General features: G+C 43.5%; 1 protein-coding gene across 2 annotated transcripts; it reads right to left on the bottom strand.

Moving 5' to 3' along the window:
• Positions 1–9,973: 9,973 nt before the first annotated feature.
• On the bottom strand, positions 9,974–23,880 carry ZNF483 (zinc finger protein 483). Of its 2 annotated transcripts, none has more exons than XM_041764203.1 (6): positions 23,806–23,880; positions 21,639–22,183; positions 19,856–19,944; positions 18,631–18,757; positions 18,163–18,258; positions 9,974–15,195 (listed from the first exon to the last, which is right to left on the bottom strand). In XM_041764203.1, exons 2-6 carry the CDS (start codon positions 22,024–22,026, stop codon positions 13,643–13,645), a joined length of 2,253 nt encoding a protein of 750 aa, XP_041620137.1. In that variant the 5' UTR covers positions 22,027–22,183; positions 23,806–23,880; the 3' UTR covers positions 9,974–13,642. The 2 variants fall into 2 exon arrangements, with proteins under 2 accessions (XP_041620137.1, XP_041620138.1); XM_041764204.1 differs by having other exon boundaries at positions 23,818–23,847.
• Positions 23,881–27,377: the final 3,497 nt, after the last annotated feature.

Raw genomic sequence — 27,377 nt, forward strand, 5'->3', positions numbered from 1 at the left:
AGGGCGCGATCCTGGAGACCCGGGATCGAATCCCACATCGGGCTCCCGGTGCATGGAGCCTGCTTCTCCCTCTGCCTGTGTCTCTGCCTCTCTCTCTCTCTCTCTCTCTCTCTCTCTCTCTGTGTGTGTGACTATCATAAATAAGTAAAAAATAAAAAAAAAATAAAAAAATAAAATAAAAGCTCCTGCCCTCCTGAATCCCCATTCCATATGGGGAAAGTAAAACATGTGTGAGATAAAACTCAGGCAAGTGTGAGGGTGCCCCCACCCAAGATGTGTGCCTCTGGTGTTTTTGTTTGTTTTTATTTATTTATTCATGAGAGACAGAGAGAGAGAGGCAGAGAGACAGGCTCCCTGCAGCAAACCTGATGTGGGACTCGATCCCAGGACCCTGGGATCACAGCCTGAGCCAAAGGTAGATGCTCAACCACTGAGCCACCCAGGTGCCCCTGTATGATTCTATTTATGTGCAATGTCCAGAACAAACAGGCAAATTTAGACATAGTAGATTAGTGGTTGTATGGATGGGGCAGGGAGGAGTAGGAAGTGAGGGCTACAAGGTATGGAATTTATTTTGGGGGAGAGAAAAATATTCTTGAAATATAGTGGTGATAGTTGCACATCTTTGTGACTATGCAAAAACCACTAAATTGTACAATTGAAATAAATGAAATTTTGCAGCATTATTCATGATAGCCAAGGTATGAAAACAACCTAAGCGTCCATCAGTGGATGAACAGATAAAGAAAACACACACAAATATCTTTCAGCCTTAGGAAAGGAAATTGCCATTTGCACATTGGATGAAACAAGAACATTATGCTAAGTGAAATAAGTCAGTTAGAAAAAGACAAATACTGTGTGGTGTGGTATCATTTATATGTGGAATCTAAAAAGAAAGAAAAAAGTCAAATTCATAGAAACAGAGTAGAAAACTAGTTGCCAGGGATTGGGGGTGGGGAAAATAGGGAGAGGTTGATAAAAGGATACAAACTCAGTTATAAGATAAGTAAGTTGAGGGGGACGCCTGGGTGGCTCAGTGGTTGAGCATCTGCCTTTGGCTCAGGTGGTGATCCCGGGGTCCTGGGATCGAGTCCCGCATCATTAGGCCCTCCAGAGGGAGCCTGCTTCTCCCTCTGCCTATGTCTCTGCCTCACTCTGTCTCTCTCATGAATAAATAAATAAAATCCTTAAAAAAAAAAGGTTCTGAGGACCCAGTGTATAACATGATGAATATAGTTGATAACACCGTATTGTATAATTAAAGTTTGCTAGTAGAACTTAAATGTTCCCATCAAAAAAAGGTAAGTATGTAAAGTTTAGGATGTGTGAGTTAACTCTATGGAGGGGGGAATCATTTCACAATGTATGTCGAATCATCACTTTGTATGCTTTATTTTTTATTTTTTTTAATTTATGATAGTCACACACAGAGAGAGAGGCAGAGACACAGGCAGAGAGGCAGAGACACAGGCAGAGGGAGAAGCAGGCTCCATGCACCGGGAGCCCAATGTGGGATTCGATCCCAAGTCTCCGGGATCTCCGGGATCACGCCCTGCGCCAAAGGCAGGCGCTAAACCACTGCGCCACCCAGGGATCCCACTATGTATGCTTTAAATGTCTTACAATGTTGTCGATTTTACCTCTATAAAGCTGAAAAAAAAGAGGTGAAATTTTGTGATGTGAATTATATCTCAGTAAATCTGTTATAAAAAATTAAGAAATACATGTAACCCCAAAGAACATTGTATGAAGGCACCTATCATTTAAAGGAACTTTTATTGACAGCACAGGGGGAAAAAGGCACAACTGCTTTCCTTCAAAGGGTACCGAGGACACCTACAAAGATTTGGGAGGTGGAGGCATCAGATACTCTGCAAGTGGGGAAAAAATTGCGGAGCTAAAAAGACAGCGCTTGAAAATATGTGTAAAGAGCAGTTTGGCCCACAATGGCACTCCTACCCTTCCCTCCATTACCCCCCACAGAAAACTGAAATAGTCTTTCACCAAGTGGAACCTGAGAGGTTAACTTGGGTCCCCTTGCCCTGGAGGAAGGCGGAAATGAGGGGTCAGGCTGAAAACAGGTTAAGTGGAAGTCTGTATAAGGTGGGGTGAACTCCAACTCCCATCGTGCCATGACGCTTTCTTCCACCTCGTCCACGACAGCCACATGTATAGCCCCTGGCAGATGAGCTCCCTCTCTGAAAAACTACAGATCCTTCTGGAGAAATTACACTGCTCCAAGGATAAATGACACTGACTCTGGGGTCCTCAAAATGAAAACTCAGTGAACACCCAATCATCCTGTGAAGCCCACAAGTTAACCTGCTGCTCCCATGTTCTCAGGCTTCTAACCCAGAGACCCTGGACTTCCAGGTGGAAACACTGATCAACAGACTTTGGATTGTCTCCCTTAGGAATAGAAGGTACGTGGGGTGGAGGGGAGGGGGTGGTGGAAGGAAAGGACAGAGTGATTAGAAGTTGTGGCTGGAGCAATCCATGCTCACAATGAGGGGGAACTCAATTCTGGCCAGTGGAAGAAGAGAGAAGGGATTTCTAAGCCACATTCCCAGTTTCTTGGTTAGAGCATTCTTAGCACCCTAATCATCTTTTCACAGTGCCTCTAGGCACAGTTAGCTAAGAAATACCTAATTGTCCCATTTGCTAAATAGGCCCAAACGATAGGAGTTGGGGCTTTGCCCATTAGCAATAGCTGTGTTTTCCTAAATTTAAAATGTCCTAGGAAAACTCTCACGAGTTCTCTACAGTAACCTGGGACACGTTGGCACCCAGTGGGGACCCACGGTTCTAAGCTGTTTCCAGGTTAGTGTTTAAGTAAAATTTACATTGTAAAATGCTTTCGTTCTTCTTTCTTTGCCTCTGAGGCCTCCAGATGGCATACCTACAAAAATGTTGGAATGCAACAAAATGCAGGAATGCAACAAAATGCAGGAAGCCTGTCTGGGAAATTAACTGTTACTCAGTTAAGCCCCCTTTGATCTGCTGGGCTCCCTGGCTAGCAGCACTGCTTACTCTGACTCTGTGTTGTCCAATGTGGCAGCTACATAAGGCTGCTGAGAACCGCAGGCATGAAGGGTGCCACATTTTGAGATTTAAAAAACAGAAGCAGAGTCAACATTTTCCCATTCAACACAACTTTATTGTTTTCATAGAACTACAATTCACTTTAAACTGTTGCATCGCATAGGATGTTGCTGTACTGTAATGCTTGTACAGGAACGTGCATTAGTTCTAGTATTACAGATAAACACTTCACCAATCTAGGCAGTATCAACAGATTGATTTGGTTCAGATGATTTTCTTCTATGCACTGAGATAACATCACGATGTGTTTACTTGGATATTTTATGTGGTTAGCACAAGTTCAAGTATACCAAGGTAGACAGCACAAGTTACAGTGATACCTATGCAAATCATAATCATCAACTGAGATGCTATTTTAATTATAATTATTTTCTAGATTAAAAAAATACGGGAAAATATCTAAATTTTAAACGAAGGCATATTACTGAGGCAGAATTCAGTTCACTACAGAAGCCAGTACTACAACTAGTACAATCAAGAGAAAAGGGGGCGGGGGTAGAGTGCACATTCGATGATGAATGGCGATTGCAACTTACTGCAGGCACAGCAAAATGAAAAAGCTGTTTGTTGTATACAAAAGTGTTCAATACTGTAGACAATATTTAAGACAACAGCTAGTATTTGTCATTTTCAGCAACGATCTAGTTAGTTCGATAAGTATTCTAACAGTCAAAAAAACCCAACAAAACGGTCACATGAAATGAGCAATTTCCATCAAAAAAAAATTTAACAGCATTGTTGAGCTTGTAAATTTGGCCAACTCTACAATACTTGAATTCTTGAACACACACATAACAAAGAATCTTAGGTGGAGAGATGATGAAATTATCATTTTAGTTATGGTAATTTCGTTAGAAAATTATAAGACTTGAAGACATTTACAAAAATCGAACTTTTCAATTAACCCTCTAAACAATGTTGTTCATAGAATACAAGAAGTTTCTAATACTAATAAAGATTAATTGACTCACAAATTGAAAAGTTGCAAGTATTTACTTTTAGATGAGTCACATAATATAAGACAGTTCCCATTGAAAATTTTGGTACATTCTGTTTCAAAGAACATCCAAATTTACGAAGAAATGTCAATTCATTGCCTAAAAACTCAAACTCATGACAGGTGTTTTTGACATTTTCTCATCTGTTGGAAGAATTTCAGCTAGACATAGAAAAATTAGTTTCTATGATAAGACTCCAACTATGTTGTCAAAAGACCAAAAGTACTGGAATTTTAAAGCAAGAGAATGATGTTTCCCTCATTCTTTTGTTCCACTGTCTGGTAACTATTGAAAATATTTGTGTTCGGTTTTCTAAAGCAGACTCTAGAAAGAGTCATGAATACAGATGTTAAAATTCTTCAGTATGTATGTGCAAATGCTATAAAATATTCATTGCCAGGTTAGGGAACTGGTGAAGATAATATTTTTTAGTGATCTTGTGTTTTTATTAATGTTCCTTGGTTGAGTTATAAAAGAATTTTTACAAATATTCCCTGTACTAGAAATTCCAATTCAAAAAAAGAAAGAAAGAAAGAAAGAAATTCCAATTCAAGGTTTTCTTAAAACAAAGGAATGCCTGCCATATATTCAAAAACCAAAGAAAAAAGTGGCAGAGCAAGAATTCTCCTTAACATACACTGCATATGAATATGCTAATTTTGAAGCTCCTTAGAACAGGAAAAACTTGTACCTACTTAGGTGAAATACTTTAGTTAAAACTGAAATATTTCATGATACAAATAAAAAATGATAATTGTACACATTTTTCTAACATTGGGTCAATATACAAATTTTAAATGTAATCAGCAGCATCTTACATAAGTTAGCTACAAAAAACAAAACAAGACAAATGAAAGGACTGGTTTGTTGATATGGATAAATTTAGTTTTGTTTCCATTTTATGCACTACTTTATGCCAAATTTGCTGTTAATAATACTGAGGTGACATAAGAGTTAGTGAATTTACTTGAACAGTTTTCAAAATGATATGCTTTTGCTTCAAAATCAATTCTTCTAATAAGAAAGATGAACTGTTTTGTCAATGTGGATGCAAGTATCGGAGTAAAGTAATTCCTTTGATATTTGGTCCACTTACTGGAAAACTTTAAGCATATTTAGAATAACAAGATATGTTTGGAAGAACCATGTGAACCTACTTTTAAACACTAAGTTTTATAAATCTAAATATAGATCAAGTAATTCAGTGTATGAACTGCTACAACTTTTATAAAATACACACTGGGTTTTGAAGACAATGCAAAATGTAACATAAAATGCCTCACCAATAATTTTTACACTGGTTAAAATATGTTGAAATAATATTTTGTCTCTCTTGGGTAAAATAAAATGTATTGTTAACTTCATCTGCTTTGCTTTTTAAAAGTAGCTACTAGAAAATCTGAAATTACGTATGTGGCTCACAGTATGCTCCTTGAATAGTGCTGCAGTAATGAAAACACCTTCCAGTCAGCTTTTTAGAGCGGTGTTCTTAAAAGTGAAGAAAGATTGCCAGAAATTTGAGGAAAGCCTCCAATGTGAAAGAGAGAAAACAGGTGAAAAACAACTCAAAGGAAAGACAGAATGCAGGGAGCAGAAAAACACAGAAAGACACTGTATTAGCATCCTCAGAGGGGAAAAAAAAAATATCACCCATGAAATAAAAGAGATTATAAAAAGAGAACAGAGAATCAGAAAATACACTTAGAATTACTGTGACAACAACAGTAAAACATTTAGTAGTAGAGTCAGGGGATAAAACTGAAAAAATTTTCCAGAAAGCAAGATAAATTCCAAAGACGTGGAGGAAGTGATGTCAGGGAAGATGGGGGAGTAAGTAGCGCCAGGATCCATCTCTCCAGCTAGACAACAGCTGTACTGGAAGCAGGTGTCTATCTAGAGATTACTCTGGAGTCAGAGTTCTAGATCCCAGCGAAGACCCTGACTGATCGGCGGTAGACGTCAGCCTCCAGGCCGCCAGGAGCCACCCAGCCTCTACTGGCGCCCAGATGGAGCCCACGGCCCTAGTCTACTTGCTGGAGCATAGAGTAGGAATTAAAGCCTTTGCCTCGGGATCCCCGGGTGGCTCAGTGGTTTAGCGCCACCTTCAGCCCACGGCTTGATCCTGGAGACCCGGGATCGAGTCCCACGTCGGAATCCCTGCGTGGAGCCTGCTTCTCCCTCTGCCTGTGTCTCTGCCTCTCTCTGTGTGTCTTTCATGAATGAAATCTTTAAAAATAAAATAAAATAAAATAAAACCTTTGCCTCTAAGCGCTGGAGTTCTGGGTTCTGACTGGGAGTGGCTGCTTCGGATCTTGAAGGAAGAGCAGACACAGAAGGCAGCCGCCACTCTTCCCACCCCCACCGGCTGAAGTAGCTTCCAGAGGACTTAAGGGACAGCCCCTGGTTTTTCTGGACATTGAAAAAAAATAAAAATAAAAATTCACGTATGGGAGAATTTAGAAAACCACGGCCTCTGCCCAGGGAAATCGAGCTGGAAAAATCTAAGCATTCGCCACAGACTGCTCCCCAGCACAGAGACACCCTGAAAATCAACAAGACCATAAACTCTGAGGAGAGGGAAAGCCTCATCTCCAGAGCTACCAAACTAGAAGATTCAAATGTCAAGTTTTCAATGAAAACAAAATCACAAGGTGTACGAAGAAACAGGAAAGTTAAGGCCCAGCCAAAGGAATAAAACCAACCAAGCGAGAACGCAGCTTGGGAAGCCCAGGGGGTCGCACTTGCCCAACAAAACCTTCAAACCGAGGGTCTTGAAGAGGCTTCGAGAGCGAAAGGAAGCTTCTGGTGAGGCGGGCGGATCAAGCGAGAAAACGAAGATACTTGGAAGCAGGGAAAACCAGGGACCACGCGCCCGGTAATCGCCGCTGCAGAGCGGCTGCTCTCGCTGGCGCCGCCTCACACTACGCACGTCTCGAGCCCCGACGGGTGCGCGCGGAGGCACCGGAGCTCTCCAGCCGGGAACCACGACCCTAGAACCCGAGCGGGTGCGGCGGGCAGACCCCACGCATGTTCTCAGCCTGGAAAATACTTCGCTTAGGGACTCGCGACTTCCTGCGCGGCAGACGGCCTGGGGGGGGGGGCGCCCCGCGAGGGCCCGGGTTTGGGGGAGGCTTCCTTGGGGCAGGCCTTTGGGGACGTCCACGCCGCCCCCTGAAGGAGACCCCTCGGCGCGCCGCACGGCGGACTACAGGTTTCTGACGGCGAATTTTCAAGACCTTCGAATGTTTCATCAAGCGGCTCCTCCACGTCAGAGGAACAACTCGGAGGAAGACACGGAACAAAACAACGGAAGCAGAGGTCTCTCAGGTAGCGCCCCTCTCAGGTAGCGGGTGCACACACGCACCCACGCATGCGCGCTCACAGGTAGTGTCTCAGCGAGCGCCCCTCTCAGGTAGCGCGTACACACACGCTCGCACACGCGCTCACAGGTAGTGTCTCTCTCAGGTAGCACATGCACACACGCACGCGTGCTCACAGGTAGCGCGTGCTCACACGCACGCACATGCGCTCACAGGTGGCGTCCGTCCCTCTCAGGTAGCGCGTGCACACACGCACACACGTATGCGCGCTCACAGGTCGTGTCTCAGCGTCCCTCTCCGGTAGCGCGTACACATGCTCGCGCACGCGCTCACAGGTAGCGTCCCTCTCAGGCAGCACATGCACACACGCACGCGCGCTCACAGGTAGCGTCCCTCTCAGGCAGCACATGCACACACGCACGCGCGCTCACAGGTAGCGTCCCTCTCACGTAGCGCGTGCACACACGCACGCGTGCTCGCAGGTAGCTCGTGCACACACAACCGCCCGCGGCTCTCCGCCGCCCGGGGGACCTGACCTGCGGCGGGAAGGCGGGCGCTCCACGAGGTTTCCCCTCCCGGCAGCACCGACCAGGCCCGGGGCGGGGGACTAGCTGCCATCCCCCCGGGACTCGCACCCCGCCCGCGCGCCACACCCCGGTCCCCCGCCCAGCCTGCGCTTCTACAGCGTGGCCCGCCGTCCCGCCTCTCTGGGGCACGCACCACTAAGCGTTAACGCGGCGGGGGGGGGGGGGGGGGCGGGGGGGCATTTGCAAAAATGGAGCGAGGCAGATCTGCTGTCCTTGTGCTTCACAGATACGGTGCGTGTGGTGCTTTTTTTTTTTTTTTCAAACGCACAAGTTGAAGGTTTGTGGCAACCTTGTGTTGGGCAAGTCCGCTGGCATCATTTTCCCCAACAGCATCTGCTCCCTTTGTGGGTCACGTTTTGGGAATTCTCACAGGATTTCAAGCTTTTCAGCCTCCACTCCACCTGCTACGGTGTCCTGTGATCCGGGAGCCCTGACGCTACGACTAGCGCCTTGGGGCACCACCAAGCACACTGCGGAAGACAGCGAGCCTAACGGATAAATGGGCACGTCCTGACTCTCCACCGACACCCCCAGCCCGCCTCCAGGGTCGCTCTCGATCCTCGGGCGTCCTTATTCCCTGAGAAACAACAATACTGAAACGAGGCCAGTTCCTAACCCGACAATGGCCCCCCCAGTGTTCAAGTGAAAGGAAGAGTCACACGCCTCACTTAAATCCAAAACCCAAATCGACCGGTCTTAGGAAGGCAGGTCAAAAGCTGACGGGCCAGAGGCTAGGAGTCAGCCAAGTCGTGAACGCAGAACGAAACGTTTCCGAAGGAAATTAAAAGTGCTGCTCCAATGAACACACGAATGCTAGGAAAGCAAGACACCCCTGCTGGTGACAGGGAGAGAGTCTGGGGAGAAGATCAAACCGATCATTAAAGTCCCTTTAAGCCAAAGCCTAATCCAGAGTGAGGCCCTAACTCTCCTGAATTCTGTGAAGGCGGAGAGACGTGAGGAGCAGGGGTTGGTTCGTTGAAATTGAAGGAAAGAAGGCGCCTTCGTCACATAAAACACTGAAGCAACCAGTGCTGATGTAGAAGCTGCAAGTTACCCACCCAGCGGATCTAGTTACTTAGCGAAGGTGGCTGCACCAAACAACAGATTTTCAGTGTAGACAGAAGAGCCTTGTAAGAAAACGTCATCTACGACTTTCCTCACCAGAGAGACGCCAGCGCCTGGCCTCAAAGGAAAGGCTGTCTTGCTGGGGACTAATGCGCTTGGTGACTTTAAATTGCAACCAAAGCTAACTTACCACTCTGAAAACCCCCGGGCCCTCAAGGCTTGTCCCAAATCTTCTCTGCTCGTGCTCTACACACGGAGCAAAACCTGGATGACAACACATCTGTTTACAACATGGTTTTTACTAAATTTCATGAGCCCGCTATGGAGACCTACTGCTCCAAAAAAAAAAAAAAAAAATTCCTTTCAAAATATTACTGCTCACAGTAATTTACCTGGTCACCCAAGGGCTCTGATGAAGATGAACAAGACTGGTTTTCGTCACTGGTATCCACTCTGCAGCCCCTGCATCAAGGACTGATTTCAACTTCTACGTTCGTAAGGCTATTGCTGCCATATTGTTGTCTACGGGATCTTGGGAAAGTAAGCGGAAAACCTTCTGGAAAACCCTCCATTCTAGATGCCAGTAACATCTGTGAAGAAGTGAAAACAGGGACTCTTGCTGTTTTACACCACTAAGAGTAGCTGAGATGGTGGAAATAACCCAAATGTCCGCTGACGGATGAACGAACGAATCACGGTGTACGCATACAATGAATACTACTTAGCCTTAAAAAAGGAATGAAATCCTGACTTTTGCTACAACATGAACCTTAAAAACATTCTGCTAAGTGAAAGAAGCCAGACGCAAAAAGGACAAATATATTCAATGATTCCATTCATATGAGGTACCTAGAATATTCAAGTTCAGAGAAAGAGAAAGAATAGTCGTCTCCCGGGGTGGGGGGCAGGACAGCATGAGGGCTTAGTGTTTAATGAGTTTTAGTTTGGGATGACAGAAAGTTCTGGAGATACACAGTAGGGATGATCACACAACATGAATATACTTCAGGCCACAGAGCTGGAATCCCAAAAGAGTTAAAATGTACATTTTTTGTATGTTTTACCACATTAAAAATGAATTCATAAATAAGTAAAATAAAAGTAGATTCACTGACAGGAGAAGCTTTATCTTGTCCTGTGACCTGAAAGAAGTTTCTTCAGTAGAAACTCATTAAGAAGAAACATTTTTAAAAGCAAGGTCTTCATTTTAAAGTAGAATGTGCTAAAGGGCTAATTTTAACACCTGTCAATGTACATACACGGCATTAAGTCAAATACTGGTTAATACAAACAATTCTGTAAGGGATCAAAAGAAGTTTAGAATCTCTTGATGATCTGATAGGATATAAAAAATGAATTTAAGTATTAGGTGATAGCCCACATCAAATATCCTTTTGGCAAGCATACATAAGCAGTTATTGAGCTTTTAATAAATATCGTGAAGCCGGGTTTGAGGATGCTCTCCTGTGGCTAGTACTTAGAGAGTTTACTGGAAAAAGGACTTTTACATAGAATAAAAAAATTACGACACGAAAAGATTCTCCACATTATTAGCCATCAGGGAAATGCAAATTAAAACCAGAAAGAGATACCATTTCAACCCTTGGGACACTAACGAGAAAGACAATATAACAAGGGCTGGTAAGGATGCAGAGAAACTGGACTCCGGGCTTTAGTACCCTTTTCATTTAGAAATCATTTAGACTCTGCCAATGAAATTCTCAGAAATAATCCTCTAATGTCTGCACACTGTATTCCTCTGAGGTCTAATTTCACAAAGAAAACTGAACTGAAAAGTCACTCTGTAGGATTTTTTAATGTTCTTTTCCTGAATTTTACTTATTATCAATGGAGTCTCTTTAGATTTCAAGATATGTATTTCCCAGATTGTAGGGGATCATACAGCGCTGTTCAGAATGAAAAACGATGTACTCACTTGGAAAACAATTTGGCAATTTCTTAAAAAGTTAAACAAAAACTTACCATAAGAGCCAGGCACTCAGGCGTCTACCTAAGAAAAATAAAGATGTGTCTACAGAAAGACTTACACGTCAATGTTCAAAGCAGCATTATTTTTAACAGCCAAAAACTGTAAACAACCCAAATGTCCTTCAACTGGTGAATGGACAAAATATGGTGTACCCCTAAAATAGGGTATCATTTAATAATAAAAATAAAGGACTGATTTGCTACAACACGCATTTAGAAAATACATAAATGAAAAACAAAAGACCACATACGATCCCATTTGTATAAAACGTCCAGAAACGGCAACTCTACAGAGACAAGAGTGTAAACTGGTGAGTGGTTGCCTGAGACTAGGTGTGGGAATGGGGATCTTACTGAGGTGGTAAAATGTTCCGAAAATGGATTATGATGATGACTGTATAACTCAGTGGATCTGCCAACACTCACTGAATTGTACACTTGAAATGACTTTTATAGGTAATTTACACCCAGATAGACTTGTTAAGGAAAACCCCTATGTTCCAGATACCCAACTGATACTGGTATAAAACATCCTCTTATGAATGCTGGAGGACGTAATCAGTAAACATCATGGAACATGCCTCAAGAATTTTACACATTTCTCTCTATAAATTGTATCTTTTTGGAAAAAAAAACCCACCAGGGTTTATATACGCTCAGAAAAAAACATAGACCAGGATGAATGATTCTCATAAGCCACATTCCTTTCATGGCTAGAATGTCTCTGGTTGGTCCGTTTAGCAGTAACTACGCAGATCTGTTTACCACACAGCAGTGTCTGAACCACAAGCTTTTGGATGGGGGGTGAGGGTTGGGGAGTTGGGGTATTGGGAAGAAACCAAAAGCATTATCGCAAAAATATACCCATTAAATCACAGCAAATATTGCTGAGTCTCCGATCAGCATTAACGATCTCTTCCCTTCCATAAGCCCCAAGTTTTCGGTTTTCCTTCTCATTTATCTAGGAGCTCCCTCAAGTTTCAACTTTAGGAACTTTTTGGTACCATATTGTATGGCACCTCCAGAACCCAAAGACTTGAGACCTAAACCTGACTCAGGGTTTTCATTCCTTTTTCAGTCAGAGTAAGTATTCACACCCTACCAATGGGATTCAGAAGAAATAATCCACAAATATCTGCTCACTCTCCTTTTCAGGTCTACTTTCACAACAAAACACTTAACTGACAAAGTAATTTTGTGGGATTTGTACAGTCTTCTGATTTTTATTATCAATGGAGTCTCCTTAGACCTTAGACTGCGTACTCTCCGGATGGCAGGGGATCATAGTATCAGGTTTCCGAAATGGGGCAAGTCAGGTCCTATAAATTAGAGAACTAGGCCAGTAGAAGAGGAGATTAGATTCCCTGTGTAAAGGTAGCAGCTGTTAACCCAAACCAGCTGACTACTCCACTAAAAATATGGGCCAGGGGTGTCAGCCCTTACAATTTTTCAAGGCAAGCCTTTTTTTTTTTTGGTATGAAATCTCCTAATTTTTAAATAGTGACAACTAGTTACACACACACACACCCCTTACCATGCAGACCAACCAACACATATCCAACTGCCCAGTCTTAACTTGTGAGCTTTGTCACCATACACGTTTCCACTCTGATTACGGGGGGGCTGTGCTTGGGATACGCAAACTCTTAAAAAAATAGAATTCTATTTTGTAAAAGATAATCCATCCAGAATAGCTCTGCTTTCAGCACCCGTTTCCTCCCCCACCACCCCCCTCCCCAGCCCCCAACCTACTTTCCCAGGACTGGTACCCTCATGGCTGAGATGGCTCCAAGGTGTGTCCTCTAGATTCCTAATCCCCTCAGTCACAGCCCAGAGGGAAAAATAGGTTGGGGGACTTTGTCCAGTGAGAACATTCCCTGAAGACACACTCGTGTGAGCTCCTCCGACTCCTTCCTGTTGATATTCTGGGATTCCAGCATCAGGCATTCAGAGTATACTGCATTCTCACTAAGCTAGAAGTCCAGAATCTTAAATGAGTACTTTCCTACTAGAGAAACTTGAAACTTCCAATGAACCAAACGTGTTTAGCTTATTCCCACAGCTTCAGAGGGGATCAGAGGTAAACTTAGAAATCATGAGCCCCACCCCCTTCATTCCACCAGGAAAGAAACTCAAATTTAGAAACGTCAAATGATGTGCCCAAGGTTATATAGTGAGTTGGCTGGCAGACTGGGGACAGAACCCAGAACCCAGGTTATGACTCGAGCCCAGTTCTTGCTAGAAGCAAGGATTATATGAAGAAGGCCGCTGCTCCGGAAGTAGAGGTTCTTGGGTGGGTCCCGTGAGCCTCCTCTTGCCTTTTAAATTTGCATTTGGCCTTTCAGAATCATTGCACATCTCATCCTGCTTTCTTCATTTTCCACATGACTTTACCAACCTTAATTATGATCTGCTGAAGAGTGGTGAATGGCAGAAAGTGTTTTTCGCCAGCTGCCAACCCATCAAAGTTGTAGCTACTAATCGACGCTGTGGTAGTTTCCACCCCAGGGTTTTAATAAGGGACCATTTGATGAGATTCCACCCCCACCCCACCCCCCACCTTCCTGTATTTCAAGAATTACTCTCCAGAGTGAAATCCCCGATGTCTGATGAGGCCTGAGTTACTCTTAAATGTCTTTTCACATTCATTACATTCATACTCTCTCCTCCCAGTATGGATTTTGAGGTGTTCTACCAGGATCGAGCTCCGGCTGAAGCTTGCTCCGCAGTAGCTACATTCATAGGGCTTCTCTCCGGTGTGAATACGGTGGTGCTCATTAAGCGATGAACTCTGACTGAAAGATTTCCCGCATTCTTTACATTTGTAAGGTTTTACGCCAGTATGAATTCTCTGATGCCGACTGAGGAGTGAGTGAGTAGGGAAGGCTTTCTCACACTGGTTACACTTGTAGGGCTTTTCTCCCGAATGAAGTCTCTGGTGATAAATGACGGATGTAAAATGGCTAAAGGTCATCCCGCAGTCGTTACACAAGTAGGGTTTTTCTCCAGTGTGGATCCTCTGATGTCGAGTAAGGCAAGAATTCTGTCTGAAGGCTTTTCCACACTCCCCACATTTATAGGGTTTCTCTCCAGTATGAATCCTCTGGTGTTTGGAAAGGGACGAGCTGTGACTGAAGGATTTCCCACAGTTGTTACACGTGTAGGGTTTTTCTCCAGTATGAATTCGCTGATGTTGGATAAGAGATGAACTGTCACTGAAGGGTCTCCCACATTCTTTACATTTATAGGGTTTTTCTCCAGTATGAACTCTCTGGTGTTTGATGAGGTGGGCACTCAGGGTGAAAGCTTTTCCACAGTCATCACATTTGTAGGGTTTCTCTCCACTATGAGTTCTGTGATGTGGCGTGAGGGATGAACTGTCACTGAAAGCTTTTCCACACTCATTGCACATGTAGGGTTTCTCCCCTGTGTGAATTCTCCGGTGTTTGGTCAGTGAGGCACTATAGCCGAAGGCTTTTCCGCATTTACTGCATTTATGGGTTTTCTCTCCTATCTCAGCTCCCTCATCTTTATCTGAGGTTGTTTCTCGATTTAAAATTTTCCAACATTTTTCACACATAGAGGACTTTTTTTTCTTAAAGGATGAGCTGTGTGTAAAGGCTATCCCACAGTTAGTGCACTTCCGAGCCTTCCCCGCAAAATGTACTTTCTGATGTTTCTGATGTTTCTGATGTTCGGTGAGGGATGAAGAGTGACCTAAGACTTTCCTGCCTTCATTACATTTCCGTGGCTTTTCTCCAGTGTGTTCTTTCCGGTTCAGAATAAGGTCTGAGTGAAAACTAAAGGGCTTCTTGCCTTCATTATACCTCCGAGATTTCTTCCTTAAGTAGACTCTCAGATGTTTAATTATGTCCGAGGTTTGCCTGAAATTACTTCCAAAGGGGCTCTTTTCTGGGTCAAATTCCTCACCCTTACTGCCTCTCCCATGAGATTTCTTTTGTGTGACTGCGAGTTGTGAATATTCCTTACTACCACGCTTCCGGGACTCTCCCATTGAGCCATAATTACCACTCATTAGGCATCTTTCTATTATTTTATCTAAAGTTGATTCATCCAGAAGAACATCTTGATTTCGAAAGGATTCCTTCAATTCACCTGCAGGTTCACACTCTAAAAAAAACAACAAATAGAATGTGTTCTGTTTGCAATAAAGGAAGCTGTCCTATTTGGGACTCAGACAGGAAGAGAGATAGCAAGGACTATGAATTATATGAATATGGCTTGGGTGGTTTTCAGAATCTTATGAAACAGAGAAAGAAAAAGTAATAGAGAGAAACGAGGTATAGTGGTTAAGAAAAATACTGGGGAGAGGCGCCTGGGTGGCTCTGGTTGAGTGTCTGCCTTTGGCTCAGGTTGTAATCCTGGGGTCAAATCCCACATTAGGCTTCTTGTGGGAAGCCTGCTTCTCTCTCTCTGCCTATGTCTCTGCCTCTGTGTCTCTCATTAATAATAATCTTAAAAAAAAGAAAAATATTGGGGAAAACGAAAAGTTAATGCCTTACAGTTAGATTAAAATGCAAGTTCTCACCTTCCTTTCAAATTTCTGCAATAGGTTCATTATTGCTCTCTCTAGATCCAATCTATTCTCTTTCCAAATAAAAATGACAGTGCAAATGTTTACTGAATCCAGGCCCCATATCAAGCACTGTATTTGTATTTTCCCTTAATCTTCCTAACAACCCTATAAAGTAGGTCCTGATATCATCCCTGTTTTGTGGATGTGACAACTAGGCACACAGAGTGTAAATAGCTTGTCCAAAGTCACATGTATTGTAAGCGACAGAGCCAGATTTTTAATCTAGTCTGACAACAAAGCCCCTACTTTTGATCGCTATACCACACTGCTTTTCAAAGCAGCCGAACAGCACCAAGTTTACAGAAGATGTTCATCACCTCACAGACATACAGCATTGCATACACTAGACTTTCAAAGGTTACCACGGTCTGGCCCTATCAACCTTATGGATACACTCTATTCAAGCATCCGTTCACTGTCCCTACCACACTAGTGTTTTTAATCCTATTCTTTCAGTGTCTGCTCTACCTCAAATGCAATCCCATAGCACCTTCACAAACACCTAGGGCCTCGGGTTCAAATCCTAGCCTTCTCTACTACCATACTCTATTTACACTCTTCTCAGAACTCTGAACTCACTTAACAACCACGTCATTCATCTTGGCTCTTCATAATGAGATCACACCATCACTGTCACAAAACTATTTTTTAAAGAGTTAACTATGAAACCCAAAATTCAATTCCCCAGAAATTAACCATTATTAAAAATTCGGTGCATTTTTAAAAGATTTATTTATTTGAGAAAGAACACGCGCATGCAGGTGTGAGCAGAGGGGAGGGGCAGACGGAGAAAGTGAGAGAACCTCAAGCAGACTTCAAGATGTGTGGAGCCCAATGAAGGGCTCAATCTCCTGACCTCGAGATCATGACCTCAGTACAGCTGCTTTAAGTGTGTATTTCATTGTTGACCAGTGACTCAGAACTTTTATTTCAAGATTACAGCAATTTTAGTTTTGTCAGTTATTTTTGTCAGCTATCTGCTCAAGGTCTTCACCCATTTTTTTAATAGACTGCGCTCCTTACCGTTTGCTTAAGTATTTTATAAATTATAGCTACCGATTCTGCTTTGTCTGTCAAGAGCTTCTTCTCCAGTCTGCTGTAAATAATTCTGTATTTATTTATTTATTTATTTATTTATTTATTTTAAAGATTTACCTATTTTTAAAGATTTTATTTATGTATTCATGAGAGACACGGAGAGAGAGGCAGAGACACAGGCAGAAGGAGAAGTAGGCTCCTTGTAGGGAGCCCGATGTGGGACTTGATACCAGGACCCTGGGTCACAACCTGAGCCTAACGAAGGCAGGTGCTCAACTGCTGAGCCACCCAGACGTCCCTGTGAATAACTTTTTAAACAAGTTGTACATCTACATGATGCTTCAAGGAAAGAGGGGCACATATTTATACTGAAAACAGCCAACAGGTTGACTTTGGTTAAGATGGAATAGAGTGAAGTGAAATTAGGGATTTTTTTCTTTAAAATTAAAAAAATAGTAAGGTATTGATATATAAGCAATAATTTATTTTTTAAACATAAATTTTAATATGCTTATTGTTAAATTTTAAGATAAAAGATGAAGAAAAAATATAATCCTTCAAAGATAACCAGGGTTAACATGAATGTTCTTGAGACATTAAAAAAACAATCTCTATGTATATTGAGATATATACATGTATATATAAGTTGTTTTCCTTTTAACAAAAATTAGATCACACTCTCCATGCTGTCTGCTGGACGAATTCCCACTTATCCTTCAAGATTCAACTTACGTGTTAATTAAGCCATCACTCCTGCATTTCCCACTGCCCCTCATACAAGTGTTAGTATAGCACACATCCCACTAACACCTTGTGTTTTGGTATCTGTATGCTGGCGTCCACAGAAACGCGCTTCTCTGATCTCCAGCTCTGGGGTGCTCACGTAACGGCCCCAGGGGCTGCTCTCTGATGCCCACCCCAGCATTCACGCCAAGGCCACTTTCCCACAGGCTGCTCCCCGTCAATGGCAAGTAGAGTAGGAACCCTTGGGCAGGCCCATTTCTGTGAGACACAGGACTCCTGATGGGCCACTCCTCATGGGCCACTCCAGCTGGGGAACTTTTCTTTGGCCTTGCCAAAATTTTCTTAAACTGCGCATCAGTCTAAGATGCTTCCTCCCCAACCTTCCTTCCTTCCCTATCTCATTCACAGGTGTGTTATACCCACATTATGCTCTGAGAGCCCTCCCCATTTTCATTCATGGCAAGTCTCCCCCCAGAAGTCCCTGGCAGAGCTAATCATGCCTTGGCATCTACTTCTCAGAGGAGAAAACTAGTAGAGTAGTAAACTAGTAGAGGAGTAAACTAATGGTCTCTCCACTAAAATGAATATTCCAGGAAGCAAGGGGGTATATCCTAATCACCTTCCTGTTTTAGCATCTAGCCCACGCGGCATTTCAAAAGCTTCTCATAAACAATTTGGTGAAGCAACTATTTTAATTTGTCTGCTTTTCACCAACTCACCTGATCTGGAGCCTTTTGAAACTTCTTTTTCCAGCAGCCACGGCAGTTCAACCCACTTAAACTGGGAAATCAAATCTAATTTGGAAACTGGAAAGCCTGCTCAGAGAAAAGAATAAAAAATAACTGTTTCTGCACAGGGCAAAGGTGGTCCAGCATTCACACACAGCCTCCGGCTCCCCAAGAGAAGATGCTATCAAATATTGACATCAATCCTGGTATATGAGGAGGAACTGGGGAAGGTGTGCCCTGGATGACAGCACAGTGATACTCAACACTTCCAGCTCAATGAAGCAGAAACTCTTTTTTGGAAAAAACACTGCAGAAAAGTACATTTTCAGAACCCACTTTTAGGATTAGTCGTATTATCCCTGCATGCCTGGTCAATACAGTTAATAGCACTCATCTTTCAGTAATAGTGGATGAAAAGATACACAGTTTATACATTAGATCATTAAGAGACAGCTTTACCCAGAAACTCTAGGTTCTTCAAGTTCTCCAGGAGCACTTCCTTATAGAGCTCCTTCTGAAAAGGCTCCAGCCTCCTCCACTCTCCTCTGGAAAAGTTCACTGCCACATCCTTGAATGTCACAGATTCCTAACAGACACAAGAAATACAGTCTTTCAGCACTGGATTAACATCCACAGGTTCCAGGGATTAGGAACTGGACATATTTTGGGAAGCTAGTATCAGTCTACTAGAGGTATGAATTACTATCGTGAACAAGATTTTCTTTTTCGGGGCACCTAGGTGGCTCAGTCCGTTAAAAGCGTCTGTTTTTGGCTCAGGTCATGATCCCAGGGTTCTGGAACTGAGCCCTGGGTTGGGCTCCCTGCTCAGTGGGGTGCCTGCTTCTCCTTCCCCTTTGCCCCCCATCCATGCATATGCACACTAATAAATAAAATCTTTAAAAAAAAGAATTTTGGGGGACTCCTGGGTGGCTTAGTGGTTGAGCACCTGCCTTTGGCCCTGATCCCAGGGTTCCTGGAGAGAGTCCCACATGGGGCTCCCTGTGGGGAGCCTGTTTCTCCCTCTGCCTGTGTCTCTGCTTCTGTGTATCTCATGAATGAATAAATAAATAAAATCTTTTAAAAAAATAAAAAATTTTTTTTCTGATTTGTAATTCATCAATTACAAATTATTCTTTGATTTGTAACCAGCCCCTTTTCTCAACTGCCATGAGTTTTAGTAGTTGTTCAGTTGATTCTCAGAGGTTTTCCAAACAGACCATTTATCTGCAAATAACACACATTTGTCTCTTACATACCAATACTTACCTCATTTCCTTCTTATCTTACTGCATTGGCTAGAATATTCAAAAGCTCATCAACTGCAGCATGATTAGACATCTTTATCTTTACAGGCATTGTGAGAGCTGCTTTTTATTTTTCCAATACCGTTCAGCTAGGGATTTTTTTATTATATTAAGGAAATATAATTCTATTCTCACTTGACTAATTTTATCAAGAATAACTGTAGAATTTTAATAAATTTTTTGTTTTTCTTAGAATCAGACGTATGACAAATTCTGGTAAGTGAAGTAAAACACCATCTGAAGAATGAGCTCAAAGAATGTGAAGAATGTGAAGGAAACTGTCTTCATTATTCTAGTATCTTTAAACCACTCCGTAGGAGCTCAGTAGGAGCTCAGTTAAGTATTCGCTTAAGAATGAAAACCAGTGAAAGGAAGCTTACCGGGGACTCAGTTCTCGGAAGGACAGAAACTATTTTATTTTCTTCAGGGTTCTCCTCTTGGGAAATAACAGACTCTTGAGAGACTGGATCTGGGAAGGGGAAAAGAACACTATAGTCTTTCAGATGCATTCCTCAGACTAGAAATTCTTATACATGTCTCTCTGGAGAAAAAGTACAGAAGAAACAAAAATTTTTTCCCACTCTTTCTAAAACTGAGATAGATTAAAATAAATAAATAAAATAAATAAATAAAACTGAGATAAAAGCCACAGATACACTTTTTTAAAAATCCAAGCTTCTCCCCTGCTCCATAAAATACCCTTTCAATTCCTAAGCTCACCATAAGTGATTTCATTCAATCCACACACCTACAGTTTTAATGTGTTTAATTTACAGGATGGTTTTTAAAATATTCAAAGGATGTACTAAGGTAAAACAGCATATTTGCTTTATGAATTCATTTGTTTTCTTCGTAGGCCTAGCATAATGCCTTGCAGCGAACCGCTTATTGAATGGAAGCACCAAGCTGGTCTCAGGAATAGACTTCTCTTCTGAGGTCACCAGCAATTGCCTAAAGACAGAAATGAGGAATCTGAACATACCAAAAAAATGACATACCCTGAGATGTCAACAGCTCTTCTTCCAATAATAATAAAGTGCTTTTTAAATCATCCTTTACTGTCTTATGAAAAGAATTCTAGGCAAGCTTATTGATTAGACAACCAACAGAAATTAAGAAGCAAAATTATGTAATCAGAGAGAAAGAAGGGACGCTTTTAAGGAAACTGTTCTTACCGAATGCTAAAGCAATCAATTCATGAACTTCTTTATTGCAAAGCCTTCCACAGAGAGGCTCTAATTTTGGAGAAGCACCATGTTGCAAGGACAGACAAGTCAGAGAAGTCAGGAAACCCAAATGTTGAACATACCGATTAGCTTTGTGACCACAATTTAACTCTGCGGAGGTAAATGCATTTCCCCACCTTGGAACTTCTTGCAGAATACAAACTGTCCCACATATGTATTGAGAACTTTATGGTAACTCACACGCTACACACATTTGGAATATCTATAGCATATTAGAGGGAGTTTAACAAAGTTGACCACATGCCCCTAAAGGGCTATCAACCCTACAAATCTTTGTATCAATATTTTTCAATGATATGTTACAACTCAGTTTATATCCTATACATTTGTATATGTATAATAATGTAATTTAAAAAATACAAGTGAAAAAAATTCAAGTGAACTATTCCTCCTCTAATGCTGTGGAACTGCACTATTCAATAGGGTAGCCGATCACCACATATGGCTATTTAAGATTCAATTTCTTATTTGCCCTAGTCACAAAGTGCAAAATAGTGCAGAACCATTTCCATCATCACAAATATGGGCACCCCAACCTAGAAATTTGCTCCTGCCCACTGGAGGCAGAAGTTGAGGCCTGGAGTGGTTGATATGCTTGCGACTCCAAATAATTTCAGATGATCTCCTTCTATGTTCTAAGAATCCCTCTTACTCAAGGCAGAAAGGAAAGAAATTAGGATTATACCTTATCATGTTTAACCCTCACAGGAAACTAAGCAGATTGGAACCCCATTTCACCAGGTTAAAAAAAAAAAAAGGTTCTGAGATTACACAGTAAGAGGCGGGGCTGATCCTATGCCATTCCCAACCCCAAACTCAGACTCATTTTCAGCAATCAACTGCTTTCTTTGGGGGAGTTTCCTTTCACACCTTGAGGCGATCTCTCCCTCTTAGTCCTGCCATCTATAAATCTCACCTTCCTTCTCTTCAAGCATTTGGGTCAAATCCTCTATTAGGGTCACCACCTCCTCACTATTCTCAGGATGTTGGGACTTTACCCAAATCCTGATCTCCCCAGGCAAAATGGTCAGGAACTGCTCAAACACCAAAAGCTCTAGAATCTGTTCTTTCGTGTGGATGTCTGGTCTCAGCCACTGAATGCAGAGATCCCAGAGCTGATTTAGGGCTTTTCTGGGTCCAGCCACTTCTGAGTAACAGAACCACCTGAATCTCTGTCTGAAAGTCTCTGGGTCAGTACTGTCTCCTCTCGGGATAGCTTCTTGATCCCCAGGAGTTTCCATCCCTAGGACCTTATTTGGTTCACTTGAGACCAGAGTCTGAGGATCTGGAGAGATGGTGGTCATCTTATTCAAGGGTACTACAGCTTGCAGTGTGTATCAGCAGCAGGAATCCAATCCCTGTAGACTCTAGTTGAATACCAGGACAGTCCACCAACAGGCACTAGAGACAGCAAAATATCAAAGGCTCCAAGCATTCATTCAGCTTCTGGTTTTGCAGAAACTGTCAAAAAAAAAAAAATAGGAGATGTTAGGTAAGTAAAACAAATTATTACTCCTAAAAACATTGTTGTTGGTTTGGTTCAGATATGTATCAACATACCCAGAGGCCTAGAACAACCCTGCCCAACCTCTACATTAAAAGGAATAATTTTCTTTTGTAGGTGAAAAGCTGAGGAGTTATTTATGAGTAGCTAAAGACACCCTCCAAGAAAAATTTCTCCAGACTAAATACTCCTCATAAACAAAAGGCATGAGAAAAGGGTCACTGCTCCAAGAGAATCCAGTCCCAAATTTATTCAACTGCTCCTGACATACCACAGTGAAGAACCACACATTTCCCACCCAGGTGCCCAACTCAGAAGCCTGATTTCATATTTGCCCCTCAAATTTCTCACATAATCAATAACCAAGTTCTGGCAGTTTTATTTCCTAAGAACCTGTCCATTCACTTCATCCACCTAAGCACAGGTTTCTTCGATCCAGTCTCACACTGCAGCCTAAGGATTCTTTCTAATATGCAAAACTGGGTCCTATCACTCCCCATCAGTCCCAAGGTAAAATTCAAATGCAAAGGCCATGCTTGATGATCTAGAGACCCTGCTCAGAGGAACCTCACCCCTTGAGCTCTAGCTGCCTCTGAGGGATGCTACAGTCATAAAGAAGTCTCTCTCCAATCCCACACACCCTCCACCCCCTTCCATCCTCTGCACTGAGCGGTTCCCTCTCCTTGGAACCTGCGTTCTTCCCCTCTCCTACCAAACTCTCCCTCATCTTTCAAAACTTGACTCCTTTCAACCATCACCTCTTGTACAAAGCTTCCTCTGATCCCCCAGTGCTCTTCTGCACAGAGCCTACGCTGTGTTACACGCGTTCTTCCACTCTGCAAATAACTGAACATCAGGACACTGTGGGCACACGCGGGGGCCGATGAGGCAGGGTCCCCACCCGCAGACGGCACGCAGGAAGGGACCGTACAACCTGAGATGTGCTACAATGCGGCAGGTGAAAGCACACTCTCCACCTCCTGCAACTATTATACCCGTAACTGCCCACCTCCCAGCAGCACACAGCCCGGCACACAGGCATGCATGACGTCACTTATTCCTTCGCCAAATGTTAGGCGCCCACCACGTACCTGGCGCCGCGCTGAGCACCTGGGGCTGCGCGGGGACCGAGACCTGCTCTCGGTCTCCAGGGAGCCTACCAGGGAGGCTCCGCGGAAAATGTGACGCAGGTGGAGATGCTCAAGGGAGGGGGGCGCCGAAGACGTTTTGGTTATCACGCCCGGAGAGGAGGGGGCGACTGTACCTACCCAGTGGGGGCAGCCGGGGATGCTGCTCAACACCCTGCACTCACCGCGGGGCTCCCCCCACCTGCACCCACATCAAGGCATTTTCCCGCCCAAAACGTCCGCGGACCCAACTCGCCGGACCGTAGGCGCAGGGAGGGGATGGAGAAAAGCTCCGTCATCCAGGACCCTGCCCACCTCCCCGCCGAGGCTGCGGCCCCGGGTGCACGGTGAGCTCGCCCGGCTCCCTGCGCGCCCGCCCGCCCCCCGGGTGCGCCCCGGGGCCGCGCGACCTGGCCGAGGCCCCCACACCAGGGGCCCGGGACGACCGCTACCTGCATCCGCACCCGCAGTCAGGACCAACGCCACCGCAATGAGCTTCTAGAAACTGGTCCTGCAGGAGCTGCGCGCGCAAGCCGGCGGGGGGGGCGGGGAGGGGGCACTGCGCCTGCGCAAGGGCGCGGAACTACGACTCCCGGAATGCGCTCGTCCCGCTCGGCGAGAGTCCTGTGTTCTCCATAGGCTCCCACCTGCGGGCTGCGCATGGTCCGTGGGGAAGGGCGGTGGGCTCGGCCGCAGAATTCTTGCTGCGCCAGAGGCCTAGAGGCCCGGAGCCGGCTCAGGTTCTCAGATGTGCGATGCTGGGTTTCCTTGGTAACCTCAAACCACCCCCCTCCCCCCTCTCCCTGCCCTTCCCTGAAATCCAGCCCTTCCCTGAAATCCAGCCTGGAAAACCCCCTGCAGAAGACCAGGGATGCGTTCTATGCGAGCCATAACGAACGCCGCTTTGAATTTGAACACAGACTAAATTTGTGACTTTTACACCTGCCACCATGGTCCAAGACCCCATCCTGCCTCCCCTGGATGCAATATTGCAATAGCCTATTGAATGCACTTTTTTCTTTTATTTTTTTACACTGCCAACTGGAGAGACGGTTAAAAACGTAAAGACAAACTATGTCTGTCTTTTGCTTAAAACCCTGCAAAGGCTTCCCATTCCCCTCAGAGAAAAACCCGAATTTAAACAGTGGCAAAGCTTGATAGAATCTGGTCATCCGCAACCTGCCTCGCATCTTCCTGGACCTAACTGATCCAGTCACAATGGTCTGTTTGCTCTTCTCCTTCCAACCTCCCGGCATTTCTGGCTACATGCTCCTCCCGGGGTAGCCATATGGCTCACTCTCCCTGCCTTCCGGATCTTCTCCATGAAGCTCTCCCACCACTGCTTAAATTGGAACTGCACCCCTCTCTACTCCTGTTTCCCTTTCTAACACAATTTTCTTGTTTACTACTTACTGTCTTATCTTGTTTTGGTTTGTTTGTTTGTTTTTGTTTTTTTTTTTTTGTCTGTCTTGATCACTAGAATACTGATTCCATAAGAGTAAGGATCTTTATCTGGTTTGTTCCATGACACACAATCTCCAGGCCTTAGAACAGTACCTGGTGCATAGTAGAGCTCAGTAGATTTGTTGAATTTATGAATGGACGCTTGCCTGGATTCCTGGGGGCATAGCAAAAAGGGCTGAAAAACTCCAGAAGGATTGTTTGGAGGGTACTAATAACTAGATGACTTTTGGAGAGTTGGTGTTGGGAGAGAAAAACATTCTAGGAGCACCTGGGTGGCTAAGTGGTGAAGTGTCTGCCTTTGGCTCAGGTAGTGATCCTGGGGTCCTGGGACTGAATCCCGCATCAGGTTCCCCGCACAGAGCCTGCTTCTCCCTCTGCCTCTGTCTCTCTCTATGTCTCTCATGAATAAATAACTAAAATCTTAAAAAGAAAAAAGAAAAACATTCTAGATGGAAAGACCACAGTGAGTCAAGGCCCTGAGACTTAAAAAAAATTTTTTTTCAAAGATTTTATTTATTTTTTCATGAGAGACACAGAAAGAGAGGCAGAGACACAGGTAGAGGGAGAAGCAGACTCTGTGCAGGGAGCCTGATGTGGGACTCAATCCCAGGAATCTAGGATCACACCCTGAGCCAAAGGCAGACAGACGCTCAACTGCTGAGCCACCCAGGCATCCCAAGGCCCTGAGACTTTAAAAGGACAGAGCAAGCTCAACCAGATGAACCACTGGGTTCATTTCACAGGCAGGAGGTAGGCTGAAGAAACTGCCCACAGTCAAGAAGAAGCCATCCCAGTCCCAGGTCTGAGTACATATGCTTCTCTACCCACCTCTCCTTGTCAGGCTGAAAATTAGACATCAAGGAGAAGCTGGATAAAACAGAGAGACATGAAATAAAATTGACTCATAGCTTTAACAGGGCAAGTCAGAGAAACTTTAAGTAGTGACTCTCAAACTGTATGTGCCTTGGAATCACATGGCATTCTTCATTTGAATACGAATGTGGGACTTTCCCCTCCAAAGCCCATGGTGGGTGATCCTTGGACTACACTTTGAGAAACATTAACACTAGTTGACTCCTAACTCTGGGAAACGAACTAGGGGTGGTGGAAGGGGAGGAGGAGAGGGGTGGGGGTGAATGGGTGACGGGCACTGAGGGGGGCACTCAACGGAATGAGCACTGGGTGTTACTCTATATGTTGGCAAGTTGAACACCAATAAAAAATAAATTTATTATTAAAAAAAAAAACACTAGTTGAAATATTCCGTGAGCGGTATGCTATAAACGAATAAATCTCCAGAGGAAAAAATGACTCCTTCTTGTAACTGGTAACCAAACCATAACTTTTGATTAAATGCAACCATCATGGTAAAAAGAGTGGTGGGTTATTATACAGCAGTAAAGAAAAACCACAAATTAGTTTCACTTGTAAGCAATCTGGTGGGATTTCTAGTCAGGATAAGCATGCTAAGGAATACTTAATCAAATAAGTGGGCTTTTTGTCTGTTTTTTAGCTGTTTTGGCTTCAAGATGGAGAAGACATTAGAAAGATAAGGTAGGAGGCAAAAAGACTAGTCTTGATAGGAAGTTGTGCAATAATCCAGGTGGGATGATGAAGATGGTCTAAATGATGATGAGCTAAAAAAGATTCAAGACATAGTAGTAGTAGGATTTGGTGACTTATTGTAAATATTGATGGGTGAGAACAAAGAAATGATCAAAATTATGCACTCTATGGCAGATTATATTTTGTAAAGATGGCTGTACTGGTATATGTCCCATCTAGATATATATTATTGATATCCTTCCAATGAAAGGAGATAACTGTTTCTTTCCCTTCAGTCCCGAGTACTGAAACAGCTGACAAGATAACTGCCTTCCCATTGTCTGTTCTTTCACATTTATTCACTTTTATTAAACATCTGAGGATACAAATGAATTGAATATGGTATGGGAATTTAATGCAATTGGACACTAACAATCAAGACAAAAAGTGACTCACAATGGATTACTTAACGCCTATTGTCTCATAAAAGACAGCATAGAAGTTTCCGTGAGATTCAAACATTTTCCTAGTACCAAATTTCTAGGAAAAGCTATTCCTTGGATACAGGAAACTGGAAAACATAGTAACTTCTTCAAATCGAGTTTATTTTTTAGAAATGTAAAAAAAAAAAAAAAGTTATTAATGACGTAAGATAGCTCAGTGAGCCTGAGTAAAATCTTAAGGCAGAGCTCTACCTCTGCAGGCTAGTGGAGCTAACAGCTAAAGCAAACAAGGCATTGGGGAGGGTAGAAGAAACTGACAGTACCTTCAAAATTCTGAGGAGTCCTTATTTCCAAACTAGAATTCTATCCCAGGCATCCTGGGTATTTCAGGTGGAGATTGGAGACATTTTGAGACATACAAGTCCCCAACATTCATCTCTCAGGAAGCTCCTAGATGAGAGATCAGCAGACCATGGTCCTTAGTCCAAATCAGCCCACTGTTTTTGTAAATAAAGTTTTATTGGAACATGATCATGCTCCTTTGTTTCTGTAGTATTCATGACTGCTCTCGT

Source organism: Vulpes lagopus, chromosome 7 (assembly GCF_018345385.1).
Source record: "Vulpes lagopus strain Blue_001 chromosome 7, ASM1834538v1, whole genome shotgun sequence".
Classification (NCBI taxonomy): domain Eukaryota; kingdom Metazoa; phylum Chordata; class Mammalia; order Carnivora; family Canidae; genus Vulpes; species Vulpes lagopus.

Bases quoted from the DNA above. Each gene is read 5' to 3' on its own strand.
- ZNF483 (XM_041764203.1), bottom strand. From the start codon at position 22,026: ATGACCACCATCTCTCCAGATCCTCAGACTCTGGTCTCAAGTGAACCA. The intron at 18,758-19,855 runs GTAAGCTTCCTT...TGTGTCTGTTAG, and splicing joins TTCCGAGAACTGAGTCCCCG to GAATCTGTGACATTCAAGGA. The intron at 15,196-18,162 runs GTGAGTTGGTGA...TGTTTTTTTTAG, and splicing joins TTCAAAAGGCTCCAGATCAG to AGTGTGAACCTGCAGGTGAA.